The sequence below is a fragment of the Delphinapterus leucas genome, chromosome 6 (genome assembly GCF_059928025.1).
Source record: "Delphinapterus leucas isolate spDelLeu-1000000601 "Yukka" chromosome 6, BTC_Dleu_Yukka2, whole genome shotgun sequence".
Classification (NCBI taxonomy): domain Eukaryota; kingdom Metazoa; phylum Chordata; class Mammalia; order Artiodactyla; family Monodontidae; genus Delphinapterus; species Delphinapterus leucas.
The window spans coordinates 20,558,416-20,580,406 of NC_143134.1; the positions used below are offsets into that span (position 1 = coordinate 20,558,416).

General features: G+C 41.8%; 2 protein-coding genes across 3 annotated transcripts in view; one reads left to right on the forward strand and one right to left on the reverse strand.

Annotated features, from left to right (window-relative positions):
• The first annotated feature begins 118 nt into the window (after positions 1–118).
• Positions 119–8,330, forward strand: GNRH1 (gonadotropin releasing hormone 1). The gene is made up of 2 exons (XM_089912795.1): positions 119–4,101; positions 5,761–8,330. Exons 1-2 carry the CDS (start codon positions 3,937–3,939, stop codon positions 5,887–5,889), a joined length of 294 nt encoding a protein of 97 aa, XP_089768921.1. The 5' UTR covers positions 119–3,936; the 3' UTR covers positions 5,890–8,330.
• A 2,156-nt stretch (positions 8,331–10,486) lies between these two features.
• The window catches only part of DOCK5 (dedicator of cytokinesis 5), a 216,285-nt gene continuing 204,780 nt past the window's right edge, over positions 10,487–21,991 (reverse strand). For both annotated transcript variants that reach the window (XM_022595031.3, XM_089912792.1), the window contains 4 exons: positions 17,215–17,383; positions 16,398–16,536; positions 15,445–15,548; positions 10,487–14,854 (listed from right to left, as the gene is read on the reverse strand). In XM_022595031.3, coding sequence (XP_022450739.1) covers positions 14,750–14,854; positions 15,445–15,548; positions 16,398–16,536; positions 17,215–17,383 — 517 coding nt within the window. In that variant the 3' untranslated portion in view covers positions 10,487–14,749. The remainder of the gene's footprint in view (positions 14,855–15,444; positions 15,549–16,397; positions 16,537–17,214; positions 17,384–21,991) is intronic.

Genomic DNA, 21,991 nt, shown 5'->3' on the forward strand with positions numbered 1-21,991 from the left:
GATCTATGACAATGCTAAGGCAGGCTTCAAGGGCATGAAGCATACTGGATGAATTCACAGACCATGTGGCTGTGTTCATGTAAAAATTTCAAAGCATTTTTCAAAGATTTAATACCAGAAATGCAGGGATGCTTAACCAGAGATAAGTGATTAACATGACAATAAGGGTCAGACGTCTCAACTCCGCTTTCATTACTCCTAACCAAAGACCACATCTGCTTAAGCAACACTGTTAGAAGCATATCTCTTTCAGCAAACATGAAACCAATTGGACAATTTAAACAAATATCGTTCAAACATAATGGACTCTTGTTGAAAACTAGCCTCTCATTACCTTTACAGTGAGATAAGATTGCACTCCTCCGTGTCAGAATGGCGCTTATATTATTCAGTGTCTAAATGAGATAAAATAATTTAAATGAGATAAAGTCAATCACTTATGTTCTACTTTTTAATGCCCCCTCTATTGGCAATTATACTTTAAAGTTTATCCTCTTCAGAGGATCTGACAACCTCCACAGAGGTGGCTGGGCAAAGCAGGAGTTTATTTGGGTGGAACGACGTTGCTCTTTATGCCAAGATCCTTGCAGATGTAATTATTTCACAGGACACTGGGCAACAACTGACTGGTTTAGCATCCTACTCGAGGAGAAATGCCAATCCTGGCTCTAAAATGAACACATATTCAGTTACTTTTAAACATTTTTCCACTCAGCAAATGTAACAGGCCTTCCATCCAACTGTACATGAAGGTTTAATTCTGTGTCGGATAAAACATCTTTGGACAGCGTCTGTGCGATTGTGCTGGGAGATGTTTACTAAGACCTTGAAAATAGTAGGGGAAGAGAATTTAATGGTTTAAATCAAGCTGGTTTAAAGCCACCCTAGATTTTCTATGGAGTGGGATCTGACGGCAAAGACTTAAATTTTCTGTAATTTAAGAAAGAAGTATTAAAAGTCCACTTCCTTTGGGAAAAAAAACCCAACACATATCTTTGATGCAGAAGTAGAGGAAACATTAGGTCTAATCTGGCTAAAAGGTCCTTACCGTTTATTCATTCATTCACACATTCATTCCAATCTATACTTATTGAATGCTGATTAAATGCTGGGGCTTTTTAAATTATTTATTTGGCTGCGCCGGGTCTTAGCTGCAGCCCACGGGATCTTCCTTGCCACATGCGGGATCTAGTTCCCTCACCAGGGATCGAACCCAGCATGGAGTCTTAACCACTGGACCACAAGGGAAGTCCCTAAATGCTGGGATTTACTAACAGATGTTTAAGTAAGATGGGATCCTTGACCATCATGAGTTACAGCCCAGGGGTAAATTAGGAAAGACAATCATGGATTCAAATAAATGTAATAAAGAGTAGTGGATCTCTCTCCTTTTTAAATGCTTGTACTGTGTAAATAAAACGTCCGAGGGCTCACCACTGGGGTGAAACATATCTCTGTAAAATTTGGATCATGATATCCACTTTGCAGGACTGTAATAATGAAGCAGGTTAGTCTCATTCACATGCCAGATTATTTCTCATCTTTGTACTCCCATGATCGTTAGCACAGGGATTTGCATCTTTTAACTCAATAAGTATCTACTGAAATGAGTTGACATGGGCCTAAATCTACTCTAGATGGTTTTGCATTTAGCGGATTCTAACTACAATGTTTCTCCTTACCTTTCTGATGCTGTATAAGGCTTTCAAGAAAGAAGATGTGGTATATATACACGATGGAGCATTACTCAGCCATAAAAAAGAATGAAATAATGCCATTTGCAGCAACATGGATGGACCTAGAGATGATCATACTAAGTGAAGTAAGCCAGACAGGGAAAGACAAACATCATATGATATCACTTATATGTGGAATCTAAAAAAAAAAAAAAAGATACAAATGAGCTTATTTACAAAACAGAAATAGAATAACAGACATGGAAAACAAATTTACAGTTACAAAAGGGAAAAGGGAGGGGAGGGATAAATTAGGAGTCTGAGATTAGCAGATACACACTACTATATATAAAATAGATAAACAAGGTCCTACTGTAGAGCACAGGGAACTATACTCAATATCCTGTAATAGCCTATAAGGGAAAAGACCTGAAAAATAAGTTACACATATGTGTGTGTGTGTGTGTGTGTGTGTGTGTGAGAGAGAGAGAGAGAGAATCACTTTGCTGTACACCTGAAACTAACAGAACATTATAACTCAACTGTACTTCAATTTTAAAAACTAAATAAATTAAATAAATAAAAAATAAGTCAAGGAGGAAACCTGGAGGGTAGCAGACTGGGGACTCACGCCACCTACTTTAGAGATCCTATATGGGCTTGGAATAGTACCAATAATCACTTATTGCCTATAAATCAGCTCCTTTTAACACACGAGGAATCTAAGAGCTGAGACCAGATCCCAGGCATCCTGACTCAACCTACAATTATTGCATGGCCTCCTCCATGAAAGTTTTTATGTGTGCATTTAACATGACATTCTAAGACAGCTATTTTCCTTGAACTCTTGATATGTCTGTCAGTTTCCTCAAGGGGATCCTACCTAGCTAGATTTTAATTGCTTTGAATTGTGGCCTCAGCTATAGTAGTCTTAGCTGAGGTTTTAATGGCCAAGATTTAAGTAAATTTAACAGATACACCAGTGGGTGTTCCAATTACATACAGCATTAAGGGCTTTATGTGAGGCTTAAAAAATATTTACTATTAAAAATAAAAGTCCACGTGCTGTGCAATTAACCAGCAGGGAAGATTTCAGCGTCCTGGAAAAGTTTCATATAAAAAGGAAGCTAGAAAAATGATAAGTCAGATTCAACACTCTCCAAAGGAAGCTTGGGATTTGGGGGGACTCTTTGCTCTGAGACAGGTAAAATGCTTTGTATTTCTAGCACTGTGTGTAGACTGCATGCTATTGTCTGTCTATAGGGCACTTTATAAGAGCTAGGGTTGGGGTTTCCCTGGTGGCGCAGTGGTTGAGAGTCCGCCTGCCGATGCAGGGGACACGGGTTCGTGCCCCAGTCTGGGAGGATCCCACATGCCGTGGAGCAGCTGGGCCCGTGAGCCATGGCAGCTGAGCCTGCGCGTCCGGAGCCTGTGCTCCGCAACGGGAAAGGCCACGGCAGTGAGAGGCCCGTGTACCGGAAAAAAAAAAAAAAAAAAAGAGCTAAGGCCACCTGGTGTCTAAAGAAACCTTGGCCTTCCTGATCCTTGCCACCTTCAGCCACAGAGATCCAGACTTTGGGGAATCGAAGCAGCTCATCAACCAATATTTGATTTTGTCTTTGGCCCCTTCCCCACCAGTGAAAATTCCTTTGTGAGAATTCCACATGTAATTCAATAATTCATGGCTGCCTTGGCCACGGAGGCAGCTGGTGTGGAACCCCGTGCTTTGAAAAGCGTGGACTCCTCTCTCACACTCACAGATGGTCCAGCCAGCGGCAATGTGTGGAAGACTAGAGGACAGATGCTCGGCAAAATGTAATTAGCACCATAGGGTAGCCATTTAATGTCAAGCAACTTATATTAGCCAGAGACTCCTAGTAGGAGCCCCTTTTCAGAGCAGATGGCCCGATTCTCTTTATCTCAGGACTGAAAACCAACCACGGGGCGGGACTGGGGAATATGAAGACAAAAAGTGAATTTGATAAAGGAGGAATCCTGAGGTTTGGATAACCAAATAAATAATACACATTAAAATAGTTTAGTTCTAAAAAAAAAAAAAAGATTTAGTTCTAAAAAGCACTCAACATGTGAGTTTAAAGGAGTGATTTTGTCCCCAGTGGCTAGGAAACTCAAGGCAAGCAAGTACCTGCGTGTGAAAACCATAGATGACTCCCACTTCCGTCTTCTGCCGGGTTAGTGACACCAGTGTTAGGCTTTTCACCAAAGGAGTCTTGGCTCAACCCAGTCTGGGTCTATTTTTATGGTCGCATTGATGTTCCTTAGAATGGAGCCGAGTCCAAAACTTCTAGCTGGACTTATTCTGCTGACTCTCTGTGTGGTGGGCTGCTCCAGCCAGCACTGGTCCTATGGGTTGCGCCCCGGAGGAAAGAGAAATGCTGAAAACGTGCTTGATTCTTTCCAAGAGGTAAGTTTCTCTCAGCTTCAAAATGAGACATGGCTTACGTGATGCAACTGAACGATGCCAACATCCTGCATGCGTCCAACAGTGCTACCGGTTCTTGGCTCCAACCTAGGTATTCCGGGGGTGATAAGGCACTTCCAAAGTCAAGTCCCATTCCTGCTTTCAATTCAGACAGGGACTAATGGGACAAAGAGCAGGAATAATCCCCAGACCAATAAGCAAGCGCAAAGGGGTGTGTCATACTCTGAGGATATAGATTTGCCAAAGGAATTAGAAACAAGGGGACGGAGCCAAGGTCTCTCGTACAAGATGATTCTTTGGGATTTGGAAAGAAAATCTTAGAACTCTGCCTTTTTTTTTTTTTTTTGTAATTTCATGTTTTAAAAATATCTGTGATATTAGGTCAGCAGTACATTTTTATAACATAAATAAGTATCCTTATCAAGGGTGCATGCTCTACAATTTTTTTTTTTTTAAGATTTAATTTTATTTATTTTTGGCTGGGTTGGGTCTTCGTTGCTGCATGCGGGCTTTCTCTAGTGGCAGCGAGTGGTCGTTGCGGTGCGTGGGCTTCCCGTTGTGGTGGCTTTTCTTGTTGAGGAGCACTTGCTCTAGGTGCGCGGGCTTCAGTAGTTGTGGCGCATGGGCTCAGCAGTTGTGGCACACGGGCTTCGTTGCTCCACGACATGTGGGATCTTCCCGGACCAGGGCTCGAACCCGTGTCCCCTGCATTGGCAGGCGGATTCTCAACCACTGCACCACCAGGGAAGTCCCTACAATTTCTTTTTAATGATATGGGCACTCAAGCAAAGAAGTTGGAGGTCCCTAGAGGAGAGGAGTTAGCAAGCTCAAGAAGACAAAATACATTCTGGAAAATATGCTGGATTTGATTCCATAGAAATTAGTTTTCAGTTCTAGTACCAGAACTGACACAGGTACTTGGGTTTTTTAATCTATAAAATGTGACTTCTTGGGGCCATGTGAGGATCACATGAGCGAAGCCATATATCTTGGCTGCTTAATCCAAAAAAATGTTAGTGGATAAATGAAAGACAGTTGTTATTGTTTTTTAAGTTAATGGGAAAAGAACCAGGCCCTAAAGGATGAATGATTCAGGGCTGGACACTCAATATAGAGCTGAGAATGGGAAACACAGCTAGAGAAACTTAAAACCATTTAGTTTTCACTGAAAAGAAATTATCTCATTTTGGAGAAATAATAAAGATAATTTAGGATGAAACAAAGAAGCCCAGAATCTGACATTCCCTCTCCACAGACTATATGTGAAGCAACTCTCTTCTAACTAGGACATATTTAGTAAACACTTGAAAATAAGATCAACCTTCGTCAAAACTATAAGCTCTTGCATTTTTTTGTATACCATCCCGTCACGAGGCTTGAAGCGCTTCATTCTCATCAACTGTAGGGAGACAAATATCCTCTCTCCTTATTATGGCCCATTTCCTCCGGAACTGCACACCGATCTGTAGAAGTGTCTGACAGCATTTCTATGATCTTTTAAAGTCTCCATCCCAAGTCTCAGCGTTCTCAGTCCCACAACCCCCTTGACTTCACTTCCCACACACAGCTTTTGGTGGAAATGGAAAATACCATTTCACGTCTGTATCTCCATCTCCAAGAATCACATTCTTGTTTTTGCAGACAGCCAAAGAGGTTGGTCAACCAGCAGAACCTCAGCGCTTTGAGTGCACCATACACGAGCGCCGTTCTCCACTCAGGGACCTGAAAGGAGCTCTGGTGAGTTACAGGGTTAATAACATGGAGCTTTAGAGACGGATGGGCCCTGGGCACCACCACTTTGGTCATCCACTTAGGACAACCATCTCTAGCTACTGCAGGGCTTACCTTCCTGACTGCCTGAATTCCTCCTTTATTGGGCCCTTGCCATTCCATAACACCCCTTTTCAGTGGTTAGACAGTAATAATGATTGGAACCCTTTTTCTTTTTTTCTTAAATTGAAATCTCTTTGGGACCTTTATCTATTAATCTCAGCTCTAGCCTATGGGATGACTGACAAAACAAGTTTCTTCCCACTGCTACATGTCAGTTCTTCAAGTATGTTCATCAAACTCTCTAGACTATTCTTCTCTAGACTAATCCACACCTCTCCACTGGATTCTTCAACAGTTCTTGGTATATAACACGGTTCTCCCTGGGAAATGTAGAAATCAAAAATGGTGCTCTAATTAATTTTCTTTCTCTTTGGAATAAAAACTCCCAAACTAGTAAATTTATAATTCAGAGCCACAGATTTGACTTCCAGTTTTCTGACTGGACAATACTAATTTTCCAAATTCCCACCCAAGATGGAACTCTACTAACCCAATGTAGGTTTTTGATTTTAAAAAATGTATAAAGAGAACTGAATATAGAAATTGAAACCTGAATTCAATTCTGATGTTCTCTGAGCTCCATGGTCCACTTATTTACAGCAGTTAGAAGGCATTACAGTTAATTTTCAGCTATGCCCAGGAGCAAAAAAAGCCTGACTATGTCATATACAAAGATGAGCGATCGTTTTTATTTTCTCCATTGACTTCAATTTCTACACCCATAGGACAGAGAAAAAGTGGACAGACATACTTATTTCCTTTCTTTTTCTAATCCTGTTTACCTCATGATAAAACTAATAGCAAGGAATGAAATTATCCAAACATGACATTAGAAAGACAGAATTGAGGCAAAGACTGGATTCATAACAGATGGATGGGGACTTCCCTGGTGGTCCAGTGGTAAAGAATCTGACTTCCAATGCAGGGGACGTGGGTTCAATCCCTGGTTGGGGAACTAAGATCCCACATGCCTCAGGGCGACTAAGCCCGCGTGTCACAACTATTGAGCTCGCTCACCTCAACTAGAGCCCGTGTGCTGCAAACTACAGAACCCACGTGCTCTGGAGCCTGCGCGTCACAACTAGAGAGAGAAAACCTGCACACCACAACTAGAGAGAAGCCCACGCGCTGCAACAGAGATCCCATATGCCGCAACTAAGACCCGACGCAGCCATTAAAAAAAAAAAAAAAACACAGACAAAACGATCAGACCTTTTTTCACCTCTGTCCTCACATCCTACCTTTAAACTATTAATGTAGATATTATGCTTATTAAACGACTTATAAAGACATGATCTAGCTCTCTAGCACTTTCTAGTGTGCAAAAACAAATGGATCTATTCTTTCTATATCAATATTTCAGAAATTAAAATGTTCAAACATAATGAAACTCAGCTCAGAAAAGCAACATTAATATATTTGCTACTCACATATTTTTCAGGAAAGTCTGATCGAAGAGGAAACTGGGCAGAAGATGTAAATCCACTGGACCAGAAAAATTGACAACACAAGTGTAATTCTGACTTTGAAATCTGTGACCCCTCTAATATCTGTAAATTGTGTGAATTTCAGAAATTCTCATGCCAGGTTGCACATGATGAAGTACTGTGTTGGGAATAAAGTGGCATAAATGTGAAGTCTTTCTCTAACTCAGAACTCTGGTCGGGGTGGGACATTGTAAGCCCCCAAAGGGGGTCCCCCAAGTGTGTCGACAGGGGGCAGAGGACAGGAGAGATAACACAAAGGCACCGTTATTGTTGACTAAAGGAATCTCATGGCTCACTTCCACCACCACCAACCTGCACCCTGAACCCACAGGACAATTGGTCCCTGGCCAATACTGAGTCAATCCAGTTTTCTATGGGGTGGTAGCTTTCTCTTTGACCATACCCTACAGAAGCAAGATAGGGCCATGGCCAAAGCTTTCCCCCCAGATTGTCTCTAATCTCTTTGAAAGTCAACCGGAACCTGAGAGAGGCCTTGGGGAAAGGAGGCCTCGTCCAATGCTCCTTCCGGCTCCACGTGGTCCCTCCAAGGTCATCAGAGCGAGCGGTGCACACTGAGGTTTGGACCAAGGCCTAAAAATAATAGCATTCACCTGTCTGAGCTTTTTGGTATTTCTCTTAAGAAACATATGGATTGTAGTCAGCTGAAGACAGGATTCAGGCGTTCCCATGTCCCCTGGTCAAACAGCACGGCCACCGCTCATTCTCCAGCATGGGCTAGACAGATGCATAAATATTTTCATTAACGCTTGTATCGGCCTTGGAAAGTAGATATTGTCTTCCCTTTAAAATGAGGAAACCAGAGCTCCGAGAGTTTACGAGACCCACCTGGTTCTGCTGGGTTCCAAGGTCAAGTGCTCCTGTATTGCACTATGATGACAACCAATGAGCTTGGACTTGGAAGCCCAGTTATTTGGTTACTGGGGCTCATGTGTCAACTTAGTTTTCCTGGTGACCATTTCTCCATGACGTCCCAGACACTATGACACTAGCTTTCTCATTTATTCTCATAATTCCCCAGTGGCTATGAGGCCATTTGAAAAACCCAAATCTCAGATAACTTGCCTGATGTCACAGCAACAAATTGTGCCTCTATTTGCACGGCAAAGGTCTAAGCCTTTTTTCCTCTTTTAATCAGAAAGATGGAGCCTTCTTCCACCCCTTCAAAAAAGGGCAGGACTTGTGCTAAGGAATTGGAACAGGGGTCAGAAACATTCCACAGGAGAGAAAACCCTTACTTTTTAAAGCATATACTTACTACCATACAACAGATTTCCCAAGTATCTCCTATTGAGGAATCTCTAAAACTGAATCAAAGAACTACCTCAATTTCATTTTAATAAAATTAAGCAGTCATGTGGTTTACAATCTACCTTATGTTTCTTTGTGGAACAAAAGGCAAACCTGCATTATTTCATTAATCAATACTTACAAGGCGGAATAAGGGGCTTAAAGTCGCCAATCACTCAGGAACTATTTCTGTTTTTATAAAAACAATCTTTGCGTTAGTTAACACATTACAAGAGGAAGGCCACACACCCATTTATTTAATATATCCTGTTGGGAACATCAGCTTTCCTTCACCAGAGCGTGTCTTTGGGACAATTTCTTCGGAGGTAGCTGTGGGCCTCTCTGACTGGGATGTAAAGATGATACTCATTCAGCTCCCCGATGCTGAGGTTAGAGGCTTGGGATGAACATGTTGAGTATTTGATTCTCAAATGGCTCAAGTGACTAAGGGGAAGGAGAGAAAATGACCACTTTATTAAAATTATAAACACTTTCCTGAATCTGAATAACTTCTAAGTAGTCTGAAACCTTTCCAAATAAAAAAAGGGGAAACATAGCTTCAAAAAAAGTCTGCAGCCTTTCAAAATAAAGGATGGGGAAACATACCAAATGATACATTTTAATGAGACGAGTTCTCAAACATAGATGGCTTTAAACGATCAAGTAACAGAAAGAACGGCTTGAAGATAGACCATTTTTAGCAAAAGTCTTAGAAGTTGTAGTATCCTCAAGGTGACTGGAAAAAAAGCTAAGAATCACTGCACAAGATAACAGCACGTACACATCTTGACAGCGGAAGATGCTCTAAAGTAGTATTTCTCAATGGGGACCCAAGATTCAAAAAGATTCCCCAGGTTTATTGACTCAGAGTCTCTCTCTGGGGCCCAAGCCATCTGCATTTTTAATCAGCATTCTGGTGATTCTTATGTACACAGACAGTGCAGCATCATTGCTCTGAAAGGCAATCAATTGCACGTGTTTTAGAGTACTAGGACACGTTCTTTAAAAAAAAAATAAAATCTATGCATCAACCCAGGACTTAAGACAGTGGTGCTATTCTAACCGGAGTGAGGCTGCCCCCTCTTTCCAATCTGACTCACCACCAGCAGGGAGTTTAAGAAAAGCACCTTGAACACTGATTTGCTAAAGCTGTTATTTCCTCTAAGGCAATGGTTCTCAACCTTGGCGTGACGTTGGGATAACATGGAGAGATTGAAAAGAAATACTAATGCCTGGGTCCCACTCCCTTCCCTCGGAAATTCTGATCTAATTGGTCTGGGGTGTGGCCTCTTCCCGGGTTCAACCTACTTTGTTGAAGGTGGTTTGAGAATCCATTCCCATCCTTTCAATGTAAGTTATTTGATATACCTTTTAACCTCTTTATTTCCGTTTAACTCTGCCTAATTATCCGTGGTGAATGAGTGAAGAAATAGGATTTATTTTATACTTACTTATTTAATACTAATCGTATTAAATAAATTGTTGTAAACTGTCAGCTCAGATGCCAAGGGATGAACGGGGTGTGGGTGGAGGTAAAGTAAAAACCAAATAGTTTACGGTTTTTATTGCTTCCAGGCAAAGATGACTCTATGATCCCACAGAACAAGTTTAAACAAATAGGACCAGTAATGAAATGAGACCAGAAGAGATGGTGGGTGTGATGTGTCAATGAGGAAAAGTCCAGGAATGAGTTCATTTCATTAATATAAGGGTAATAATCAACTAAATACACAATAAACTTTCAAATACAGTTTCATTTTTAATTTAAAAAATAAATAACAGCAAATGTGAACAAAATTTTTCTACTTCAACGCACATCTTCTTAACTGTTCATGTTTGAAATCCGACTAGTTTACAAAATCAAGGCAACTGAGCTTTTGACAAAGTTTGGGTGAACAACTCACAAAATTTCACTACTGGATGAATCTGGGCAGCATATAAAGGAGACGAGCCTTGGCTGGATTGTAGGAGTCAGCCTGAAGTCATCAACTTGAAAGGAAAACATTTTCCTTTGGTAGATTAGAACTGATGGTTCCATTCTCAACCCACCCAAAGAGCAACTTACCTTTTCCAATTTAATTTCACAATCCCACTTAGTCATGGAGTATGGACCTAAAAGCCTTTGAAGAGAAACTTAGGTTTCTTCTGACTCTCTTTTTCATTCACTTAGAATAAAAGCTAGGGCTAAAAGGATTCTAAAAATCATGTAACCTCAAATATATATGGTTTCATGAGGAAACTGAGGTCCAGGGACTGACTACAAATTAACCTGCCAAAAGATACACCCTTCACAGTCTTGTTTTGTGTTGATGGTGGGGTTTTTCTCCCCTTTTCATTATAGCTGAGAAGTGAGAGGAAGGGAAGTACATATTGAAGGGCCTTCTAAATACCTTTTATAAAATGACAGCATGACACGAGGGAAACTTCTGTGGGGCTGGGAGTAGCCTGTGGATCCGAGAGGTGGTGACATGGGTAGACACTACTATAAAAGTGCATCCACCTATACACTAAGATTTGTGCCCTTAACTGTATGTAAGTTATGTCTTAATTTTTTTTTTTTTTTTTTTTTTTTGGCTGTGCCGTGTGGCTTGCGGGATCTTAGTTCCCTGACCAGGGATCGAACCTGTGCCCCCTGCAGTGGAAGCATGGAGTCCTAACCACTGGACCACCAGGGAAGTCCCAGTTATGTCTTAATTTTAAAACAAGAAATCACCCCACGATCTGGGGTCAAGCAGAGGGGCAGGACCCTTGAAGCTTGGGAAGAGTTAGCAAAGAGAGATTGTTATCTCAGATCCTGCTTTATCGCTGGTTTTGTCTTAGGGATCTGAGGGTGGCAGTTGTTTTAAAGGGGGTCTCTCTGACAGGGGAAAATGACTGTAATTCTGGAATCGAGGCATGAAGGTGGAGGAGGGGGAGGGAACCCATGGCCCAGCAGCCCGATTTAGGGTTTCCCTTTCCTCTAAAGAGAGTTCCCCACTCTCTTGCCAATCCAACGGCACACCGCAGTCCTTATATCCCGGGGCTGTTTCCTTAGAACACACTGAATCGCCACAGCCTGGGAGTCTAGGAAGGTGCCTGGCATTCAGTAAGAGCTTAATATATGTTGAACGAAAACAATTCTTGAAAAAAAAAATCTCAAAGCAAGACAAGTCACCAGGACAGAGAGGGAAAAAAAGGATTAAAAAAAAAAAAATCCCATAAACCAACATCCACAAAAGTTGTGACAAGTTGGGGGTTACTTCAATACTTCACAGTTCTTATCAAGGAATATAAAGGCCAGTTGTTTCTTTTTTTTATGCCCTGCCCCTCATCTCTCCTACATTTAAGGTAATCCTAAGGTATTTCTTTGCAGTTTTCCTCTTTGACTTCAGGACAGACATTCGTTAGGATCTTTTGTCAAATATAACTCTTTCTGACCTAATAGTTTCCCAAGGAGATGAACTGTCCAGTGTCCCCTGTGACCTACTATTCACAACATTACCTGGAATCCTTTGTACTCAGGCAGGAGAGATCTAGGATTTCCATGGATGTGGAAAGGGAATCCTATGGGAAAATGTTACGTTAAAAAAGGGAAGATATTTGGGCACCGGTGTATCCGATGTCCCCAGCCTCTGACCAAAGACCAGGCTCACAACTCATCCCTACAGCTCGGAAGGGACAGGCTTCAGGTTTATTTCTTCTGTGACCTAGTTTACGTCCTTCTGTTTTAACGGCAGCCTGGAAAGCAGGGTGAAGCCCACGAATCCCCTCCAGCCAGTCTGCCCAGCAACTTCTCAGAAGCTGCTCCAGGCACCATGTCAGCCCTGCAGACATTGTCCCTTCCTGCTCTTTTCTTACCACTTAAAATCCCCTCCTTGGCCGAGCTGCGTCGCATGTGGGATCTTAGTTCCCCGACCAGGGATCGAACCCACACCCCCTGCACTGGAAGCATGGAGTCTTAACCACTGGACTGGCAGGGAAGTCCCCCACTCCAGGTCTTATTAACACTTTGTCTCTAGTCATACATAATTATTTAAGAGGCCACCTTTTGGAAAGGGACTGTTGTGTGCAGAACTAACCTGCACCCACCTTCCAAATTATCTTTGAAAAAAAAAAAAAGGAACATCAATCATGCTCGTGGAGAGTTCCAGGTCTTACCCAGGCCCAGCAGAGACAAGAAAGGCACATTTCGTGAGGACTTACTTCACGTATTTGGTCTCACTTGAACCCCAAGGCAGCTTGCATGGTAGGGATGGTCCCCATTTTGAAAGGTGAAGACATGAAAACTCAAGACAATTTCAAAGAATTTGAGGGAGTTTGCAAAGCTGAGAGAGCACATAGCTGGATTGATTCAAACCCCAACGGGTTACTTCCAGAGCCCGGGTTTCTTCCCATTTCGTCACACTGAAGGTGCTCCTGCGTGGAGCAAAGGAAAGAACGCGGCACTTTTAAATATGCACACTCATGTCTTGAGTAACCCTGGACACATCTCAGAGGTTTTTACTTCCCTGACCCTGTGAAGAATTCACATGGCTCTCCTAAAAGGGGTGAAACCGACACACGAAGACGCAGGCAAGCAAACCCAAATTCTCAGACGTGAAATCTCTCTCTCCTTCTTGTCTACCTCGAAGGAAAGGGGACCTGGCCAGGCTGTGGAAGAGCCCCCGGTGAGCATACCCACAGGTTGACCCAGGGCATCCGCAGTCAAAAAGGTTTCTATTTTGCCATAAACACCCAAACAGTATAGAAACATCTGGGACATTTCCACTGTTGTTCCAACTAGGGGTAGGGACTGAAGAATTTGTCAGGGTTGTCTTCTAGAGACGTTATCTGGGTATAACCTCAATGCACGAGCTGGGTTCTTAAAAAGAATCTGTAGTAGGATTTTCTGTGTTTAGCCTCAATTTCCTTATCTACAAAATGAGGGGGGGAGGGTGCCTCTATGAGCTTTAAGGCCCTTCCAGCTCAAAAGGTCTATAACTTTGTGTGGCTGTTTCTGCATCTGGTGGTAATATTTGATCTTCTGAAGCACCCCACACTTTCTCTTCTGAAAAGAGGATTGACATGAGTACCATGAATATGTCATCAAATTAATTCCACAATCAAGAGGAATAAATAATCAAACCGAGATATTGCACTGTATTCTCCAGGGTAAAATCAGGCTGCAGACAGGGCCTGCCGAGCCATTCCAATGGGATGTGGAAGAGAAGCAGTTCAATCCGGACTTCTAAGTCCCTTATATCCAGTGATTTGAGCTCAGAGGAGGTAACAGGACAAGAAACTGTGTGCAAAAGACAGAGCCTCAGGAGTCCATGGTAGGAAGGAGTGACTGCCATGCAGTTAGGACCATTAGTCGGGAGTGTGAGGGAACTCCTGGCACGGGGCGGGGGAAAGGAGGGAAGCTTTTCCATGTCACAGATGGGTGGGGGGACACAGGTGCTCAGGGCTCACGACCGAGTCCATGTTCTTTCGATAATGATAGCCATTCATACTTGAAAGCAGCCGATTTCCATTAAAAAGATGTTCTTTTCCACAGAGGAGACACAGGAGACCTCAGAAAGACAGATGATTCCGGCTACCAAAGTACTTGATGTTGGTCTCTTCCAATATGTTGTATGGAACAAGGTATGTCCACGTGAGAAAACTACATCTCAAGCACAGCTTTTCAGAAGCAAAGCAAAAAATTCCTCCAAGGAATAGGTTACTGGGGTTTTCCCACCACCACTGATGAACTTATCCAGGCTTTCGTAGACCCCGGTGGCACTGTGCTGGAGGCTGAAATGTAATAATGGTGAGGGAGAAACACGGGGCACGGCCAATTCCGGGATTCCTCATGGACTGGAGGAGATATGGCGTGGCCTCGGGCATCGATCAAAGAAAAGCTTTCTAAAGAATGAAACCAGTTTTGAGCAGGTGAACCTCAACCCCAGATGAGGAGAGGCAGCCAGCAGGGGACCCATGAGGACACTGCCTCCGCGAGGCCAGCTCCCAGGCATCAGAGTTCCAGAGAGAGGACAAGATCCTTACTGGGATCCAGGTTCAGAAGAAAGGATGCCCGACTTCCGAGCTTTTGGAGGTGGAGGGGGCGGGGCTTTGGCTTCTCTTAGGACAGGCAGTGGGGCTGCAATCTGGTGGAGCAGACATACGAAAGGAGAAGTGAGTCTTACCTTTCTTCCTAATTCTGCCTTCCACTCCACATTTCCAACATTCTGCGTTAGCTTCTCACTGATCTGAGTTTATCTACACAGCCTTTGCCGGTGAAAAGGGAAATCAGACTGATTTAATCTCCCCCTTTCCCTTGCATTAATCAGATATACACTAACACTGCTATATCCCCAATACTTGGCGTATGTATAGTAGGGACTCAATGAATTTGTGTTGAATGAATGAAGGAAACCCATCGGAGGCCCCTTCAAGAGTGACTGTCACTCACTCAGAAGAAGTAAACTCCTCAGGTGTGAACGAGAACTCACTTCTTATTTCACTCCCCCCGGGGCCTGGGGTGAGGTACCTTCAATCTGATGAAAGGTCTCCTTGCGTATTGTTCCTTTCCATTGAAAATTCCCCTCTCTTTATGGTTTCAGGAATGAACCAAGAATCGATTAGAGGGACAAATTGATGGGAAAACCTGCCTACTAAAACTCTTGGGAAATCCAATGCTGCATTCCCATGAGCAGTAGGCCCTCTGTGGCCCCAACGTCTGCCGTCACCCCCCTACCTCTGTGGAGTTCCTCTGGCTGCTCTCGTAGGGCTTGCTTTTGGGTGGAGGGGGAGGTGGGACTGTAGCCATCACCAGCCCATCTGTCTGCAAAGATGGAGAGCCTGGAAATGACACAAAGTAGAGGAAGGCAGAGAGAAAAATTCACCAAGGGATCTCATGACACTTCTGCTGGCCACGGTAACACCTAAACCCACCTGGTCAGACAAATCGCTACGGTCACATTCTACACTTTCTGTGGACAGAATGAAGAAGACCTCTTACGCCTTGGGATAGATGTAGCACCTTTCATTTATCTGAAAGCTTCACCAGAAGTTCTTAAGCAAAAATCTCACTTTTTTTGTTGAAGGTTTTTACTCTTAAGCTGAAGATGAGACTCTTTTCTAGAACTTAGGGTATTACTTTGTTCTCTGATATATCCCAAGTCCTTAGAAAAAGCATCTATCACATACTAGGTAGTCAATAAATATTGGTTAAATTGAACTGTCAGTTTTATCATTTAAAGGGTGCAATATCCACTTCCTCCAGGAAAACTTGTCTGATTATCTCTGACACTCGGCTGACTACTGTCTCCCATTTGATGTGAAGATCTACCCCTCCATCATCCCTTTGTACTAAGCGGTCCTTGTAATTCTTCTCAGAATAGTTTCCAAAGTTACCCCCTTCCTGTCTAGTACTAGTCCAGATCTACCTCATTTATACCATCACAGTTGGAAAAGGGACAGTGAAACCCTGTGGCCCCCTGGGTAGAAAACTTTAATGAGTCTCAGCAACCTAAGGATTCCTTGCCAAACCCTAATCTAATTGAATTATACCCACTACCACTGAACTGAACCTACCTGACGATCATCTCATACACCTTGTGGCTATCTTGGTTAAAAATGGCCCAGATTCATCAACATACACCATCCTCTAGTAAAATGAATAGAAGGGGTGTCTACAGGAAGACTTACTCAGGGTCCTGGTCGCTTTAGGAGTGAGCGGGGGTGGGCTCAGGGGTGTTGACTGAGGCAGGGAAGAGCCATGAAACGGTGTCAGCCGATTGTCCGACAGCTGGAGACTCTTTGGCCTTTGTGCTTTTCTGGCTGGGCTCTAGCAGCGGGGGTGGGGAGAAACACAGCAAAACATGCTCACGGTGAGGCACGCCAGGCTCATCCATGCTCAGAACAACCTTATCAGCAGAGCAAACCGTTAAAGGGCAAAAATTCCAGGAGCCCTTTCTAAGCTTACCGCACCGGCACGCTGGGGGTACCAGAGCAGAGACACTAACAGGGGATCACCGGACCATAGACTATTTTCTGGCCGGCCACAGACTTGATTTTAATCACAGTTGGACTGTGCCATTTAGGTCGGAGATGAGCCACCCTGATTCTCAGGGAGAGCAGGTCCTGCCACATTTAACAACGTGATGTGGCTTATGGAAGAATCAAGTACCTTTTATTTTTTTAAGCTAAAAGAAGGGAAGCGACAATGTTTGGATGGAGTCATGGACCACAGTGGCGAGAACCACAACTCCAGCCATTAATCCACGGGTTTATACTGTGCATAAATCTTGCGCCATTATTGACTTAGAGGCTCCGATATCTGTACGTGTTTTTCTTAGCACCATCTGAGATCTGACCCTACCCCAGGCTGCTGCGTCCTGAGAAACCATGCTAGGCTTCCGTCTGGTGACTCACAGCTGTGAAGTAAATGGTGAAATGCCTGGCTCCGGGGAAAGCAATGGCAAACTGGCAGATCTATGGTGTTTGTTTGTTTGTTTGTTTTTACCATCAGATCAGGTTCTGATGCTTTCTCTGCGATGACCTGGGATTTGCTCAGACTCCAGTCTTTCCTCTTGAACTTGCTCATCCGGTTCTCACTGTCCTCTTTGAGGGACAGATCTTCCACTCTGGCCCCTGACGAGGCTCTGCGCTCCAAAAGGGGCTCCAGGATGGACCTAGCAGGGGTGGGGGGAGGGAAGGATTGGGAGTAGAGGCAAACTAGTAAATATAGGATAGATAAACAACAAGGTTCTACTGTATAGCACAGGGAACTATATTCAATATTCTGGGATAAACCATAATGGAAAAGAATATGAAAAAGAATATATATATGCATAACTGAGTCACTTTGCTGTAGACCTGAAACTAACACAATGGTGTAAATCAAGTATACCCCAATAAAAATTAAAACAAACCAACAAACAAAAAACTGACTCCAAAAAGACCAGGGGATATGACTCTCCAGCCGAACCTTAACCTGTGGCATTGTTCTCAGGTTGCAATCTGAATTTCCAACTGCCAATTGAATATCACAAGGTCTACGTGTACAGAAATGAGGCCGTCCAAGTGTGGGAAGAAAATACTAGTGAATATTTATCTTATCTCACGAAGACAATGTCTTATTAAACTTAGAGGTAAAGACAGAGTTCACACAGTAAAAGATGAATAGGCAGCTTTATGTAGTGGATAATAGCACATTCTCTGGAGCCCTACAGCCTGGGTTCAAATCCTACCTACACTGACTTGCTGGTTGACCTTGGGCAGATAACCTTTTCATTCCTCAGTTTCCTTATATGTGAAATGGGGATAATAATAGTACCTACCTCATAGGGTGATTACAGAACGCTTGCAACAGTGCCTAGCATATAGGAGTACTCCTCAAATGTTTTTTAATTACAGTGATAGATTTTCAAGCACCACAGTGAAAATGGATTCACTCAAGAACCATAATTAGATGTTAATACATAGAGGAGAAGAGTTGATGAGAAACAGGAGAGTCTCAAAATATCTCCCCATAAATTGCTCATTAATTACAAAGGGAAAAATAGTAAGTACTGTTTTAAAAATAGAAAAGAAAATGGACCAAATCTTAACCACAGGATCAATTAAATCACTAATAAGGGACAAATGGGTAATGTGCTTCCAGATATGATACCTGAAAAGGACATATCACACCTGAATCTCAAGCACGAGGAAACATCAGACAAACCCAAACGAAAAACAATTCTATAAAATAACTGGCCCATAATCTTCAAAAATGTCATTACGAAAGACAAGGAAAGGCTAAGGAAATGATTTCAAATTAAAGAATAGAGAGACATGGCTAAATACAATATGTGATTCTGATTGGATCCTGTACCACAAACTGCTATAAGACATTACTGGGACAACTGACAAAACTGGAATATGGGTTGTAGCTTTAAGTATTGGGTCAATGTCACACTTCCTGAATGTATAGGCTGTACTGAATGTAGTATGTGGTTACAGTAAGACGATCTGCTTGCTCCATAGCCATGGTGTGTGCAGCCCACTCTCAGATGGTAGACTGGGGGTTGGGGGGAGAGACAGAGAGGAATGATGCGGCAAAATGTAAAAACAAGGGGGGAGGGGTTAAAAACCTACCTTTGTGATGTATAGATTGCTTATAGCTTCTAAATGGGTATTTAATAAGTTCTGGTTTAATTAAAAATTGGTAGATTTTACTCCATAAAAATGAAAAGTTTGGAGGGATAGGTCAGCAGAGCGCTAAGGATTCTTAGGGCAGTGAAATTGTACTATATGATACTACAATGGTGAATATATTTATCAAAACTCACAACGTACACCACCACGAGTGAACCCTAAGTAAACTATGGACTTTGGGTGATTGTGATGTGTCAGTGTAGGTTCATCAAGTGCAACATATGTATCACTTTGGTGCTGGATGCTTATGGTAGGGGAGGCTGGGCGTGTCCAGGGCAGAGGTACATGGGAACTCTATACCTTCTGGTCATTCTTGCTGTGAACCTAAAACTGCTCTAAAAAATAAAGCCTACTTTTTTTTTTTTTTTGAAAAAGCTTTGATATGAAATAAGACAACAGAAAAACAGCTATCAGCTTTTAGCATTTAAAAACTAAAAGCTTCTGTTCAGCAGAAAGCATCATTCGTAAACTAAAACTATTTGCTGTACATATTTTAGATGGCAAATATCATTAATGTATAAGAAACTTTTACAAATCAAAAAGAAAAAAATATGAGTAGCTCAATTTATACAAACTGTTGAAGGAGATAAACAGGTATTTCACGAAAAAAGAAATCCAAATAATTGTTTAAAAACTTAGTATCACTAATTACTAAATATGTAAATATTAAAATGAGATCACTGGAGGGGGCAGACTATTTTTACATTTTATTATGGAAAATTTCGAATATTAAAAAGTGGAGCAAATATAATAAACTTTTTTTTTTTTTTTTTTTGGCTGTGCTGTGTGCCATGCGGGATTTTAGTTCCCCGACCAGGGAATGAACCTGTGCCCCTTGCAGTGGAAGCACAGAGTCCTAACCACTGGACCGCCAGGGAAGTCCCCAAGAGAATATAATAAATCTTATGTGTACATTACTCAGCATCAACAGTGATCAACTCATGGCCAATCTTATTTCTCATATATACCCCGTCATAATCCTCACCCCGCACTGGGTTATTTGGAAGCGATTCCTAGATATCACATCTCGTCTATAAATATTTCGGTGCATATCTCTACAAGGCAAGGATTCATCTTCATAACAAAACTACACTCCCATCATCATTCCTAAGAAAGTGCATAATTCTCTAATTCCATCAAACATCCAATCAGTGTTCAAATTTCCTGTCTCATAATTTTTTTGGCAAGTGATTTGTTTGAATCGGGATCTAAACAAGATTCACTCATTGTATTTGGCCGATATACTTCTTAAGTCATTTTAAGCTTTTTAATACTTTAGGTCTCACTTTCTACAAAATATTTTGCCCTCTTCCGTGAAGATACAGGATGAGAAAGTAGCAGGAAAGTCTGGTTAAAGAACCACTGGAGTCACAATGGAAGATGCTTCTAGACTACAATTCTTCTTCTTTCTTATTTCAAATTATTCTCTCCTTTTCTGAATATTCTGTCATTATTATTATTTTTTAAAGATTACATTCCTGAATTTGCAATTTTTTGGTATTTTCCAATTATTAGTATATTTAAGGAGAAGCCACTCACTATTATTTGTCTTAAATCTGTACTAATTAAAAAAAAAATCATAGAACTAAATTCCAAAACAGACGCTTTTATTCTTAAAACCAACCAAGCCAAATCAAACAAAAAGAATCACTTCAAACAGTAGTTGGTCAGGGAGGGAAAAAAAACCAAAACAACAATCCAGTATTCTACTGGGTCTACTATTACTTTACCTGTGAGATTGAGAATGAAGGTAAGCGTCTGTGGGTCATTAGATCTACAGGCAAAGATCTAGGCCCTAATGTGAGTTTCAGTAGGGCCTAATTATGAACCAAACTAAACAGTAAAATAATGATAGTGTAGTCCCACAGTGCCTGTGTTATTTTTTTCTTACACTGACTATTTCAATGATTTTCCTGAAATACTGAAGAGTAATTTTTTTTAAAAAAAGATTTTGGTTTGAGGCCCCTACTTTGCTGGAGCTCTGAGCATGTACCGAGTTGACCTGCTATGCAAGCCCTTCCAGCTTCCCTTAACACGATGCACTGTGTTTCATAAAGTTATTCTCTTTCTGGGCCACAGCCTCCCATGTGCCAAACAGGATGGATACACCCAACCAAAAAAGAAGTGCGCCTTTGCAGACTGCACACCCAATAGTCGCCATGAAAGTTCTAATGACTACTGTGACATAACACAGCTAATAGAATTGAAGTCACTGGGTGTGAATCAGTTTGAGATGCTTTAAAGAAACATCCTGAATAAATGTTAGAAAATGGTATCAATGATGTCACCTTACTGGGCAAATGTGGGCAAGAGCAATAACCCACTTTGCCCCAGGTCATGATATAAACAGAACCCCGGTCACCTGCTCTCTATTTACTGCCCTAATGGATCAGCAATTACGGTGTCTCTGATTTTCAACAGCTGCCTGAAAACTTTTTTTTTTGAATGAGACAGAGTTTAACAGAACAGAACAGAACTTCTATGCTTGCCACAAAGTTGGTAGTATCACTTTACGGCATGAAAAAAAACATAGATGGGAAAAAAATAAACAAATGAATCAGGTATTATTTAATATTTTCAAATTCAAAAGATTAAAAATAGTCCAAATACCTAATACGGGTGACTATATTAAGAAAAATTATATAGTCACTCATACATTGTATATGGCATTGCATATTGGCATTTGTGATATCAAGAATTGTAAAAAATATTACTCCCTGAATAAGTAATATATGCTTTGGGGAAGTAAAGCCTACACTCCATCTTTACCTAAAGGCTGAGAAGTGATCTGAGACCATATCCTAAATAATTGTAAAGCTATATGGACACGTTTGTTACAATTCTTAATAGTATAAATGCATTTTATATTGATAACAACTTAATTTTCTTCCTTTCTTTCTTCCTTTTTTTAAATTTTGGCCGTACTGAGGGGCTTGCAGGATCTCAGTTCCTCGACCAGGGATTGAACCTGGGCCACAGCAGTGAAAGCGCCTAATCCTAACCACTAGGCCACCAGGGAACTCCCTAAATGTCTTTATATTAAATTTATAATGAACTTTTATGATTATCTGTTTAGAAACAGTGACAAAGCTTAAACATTC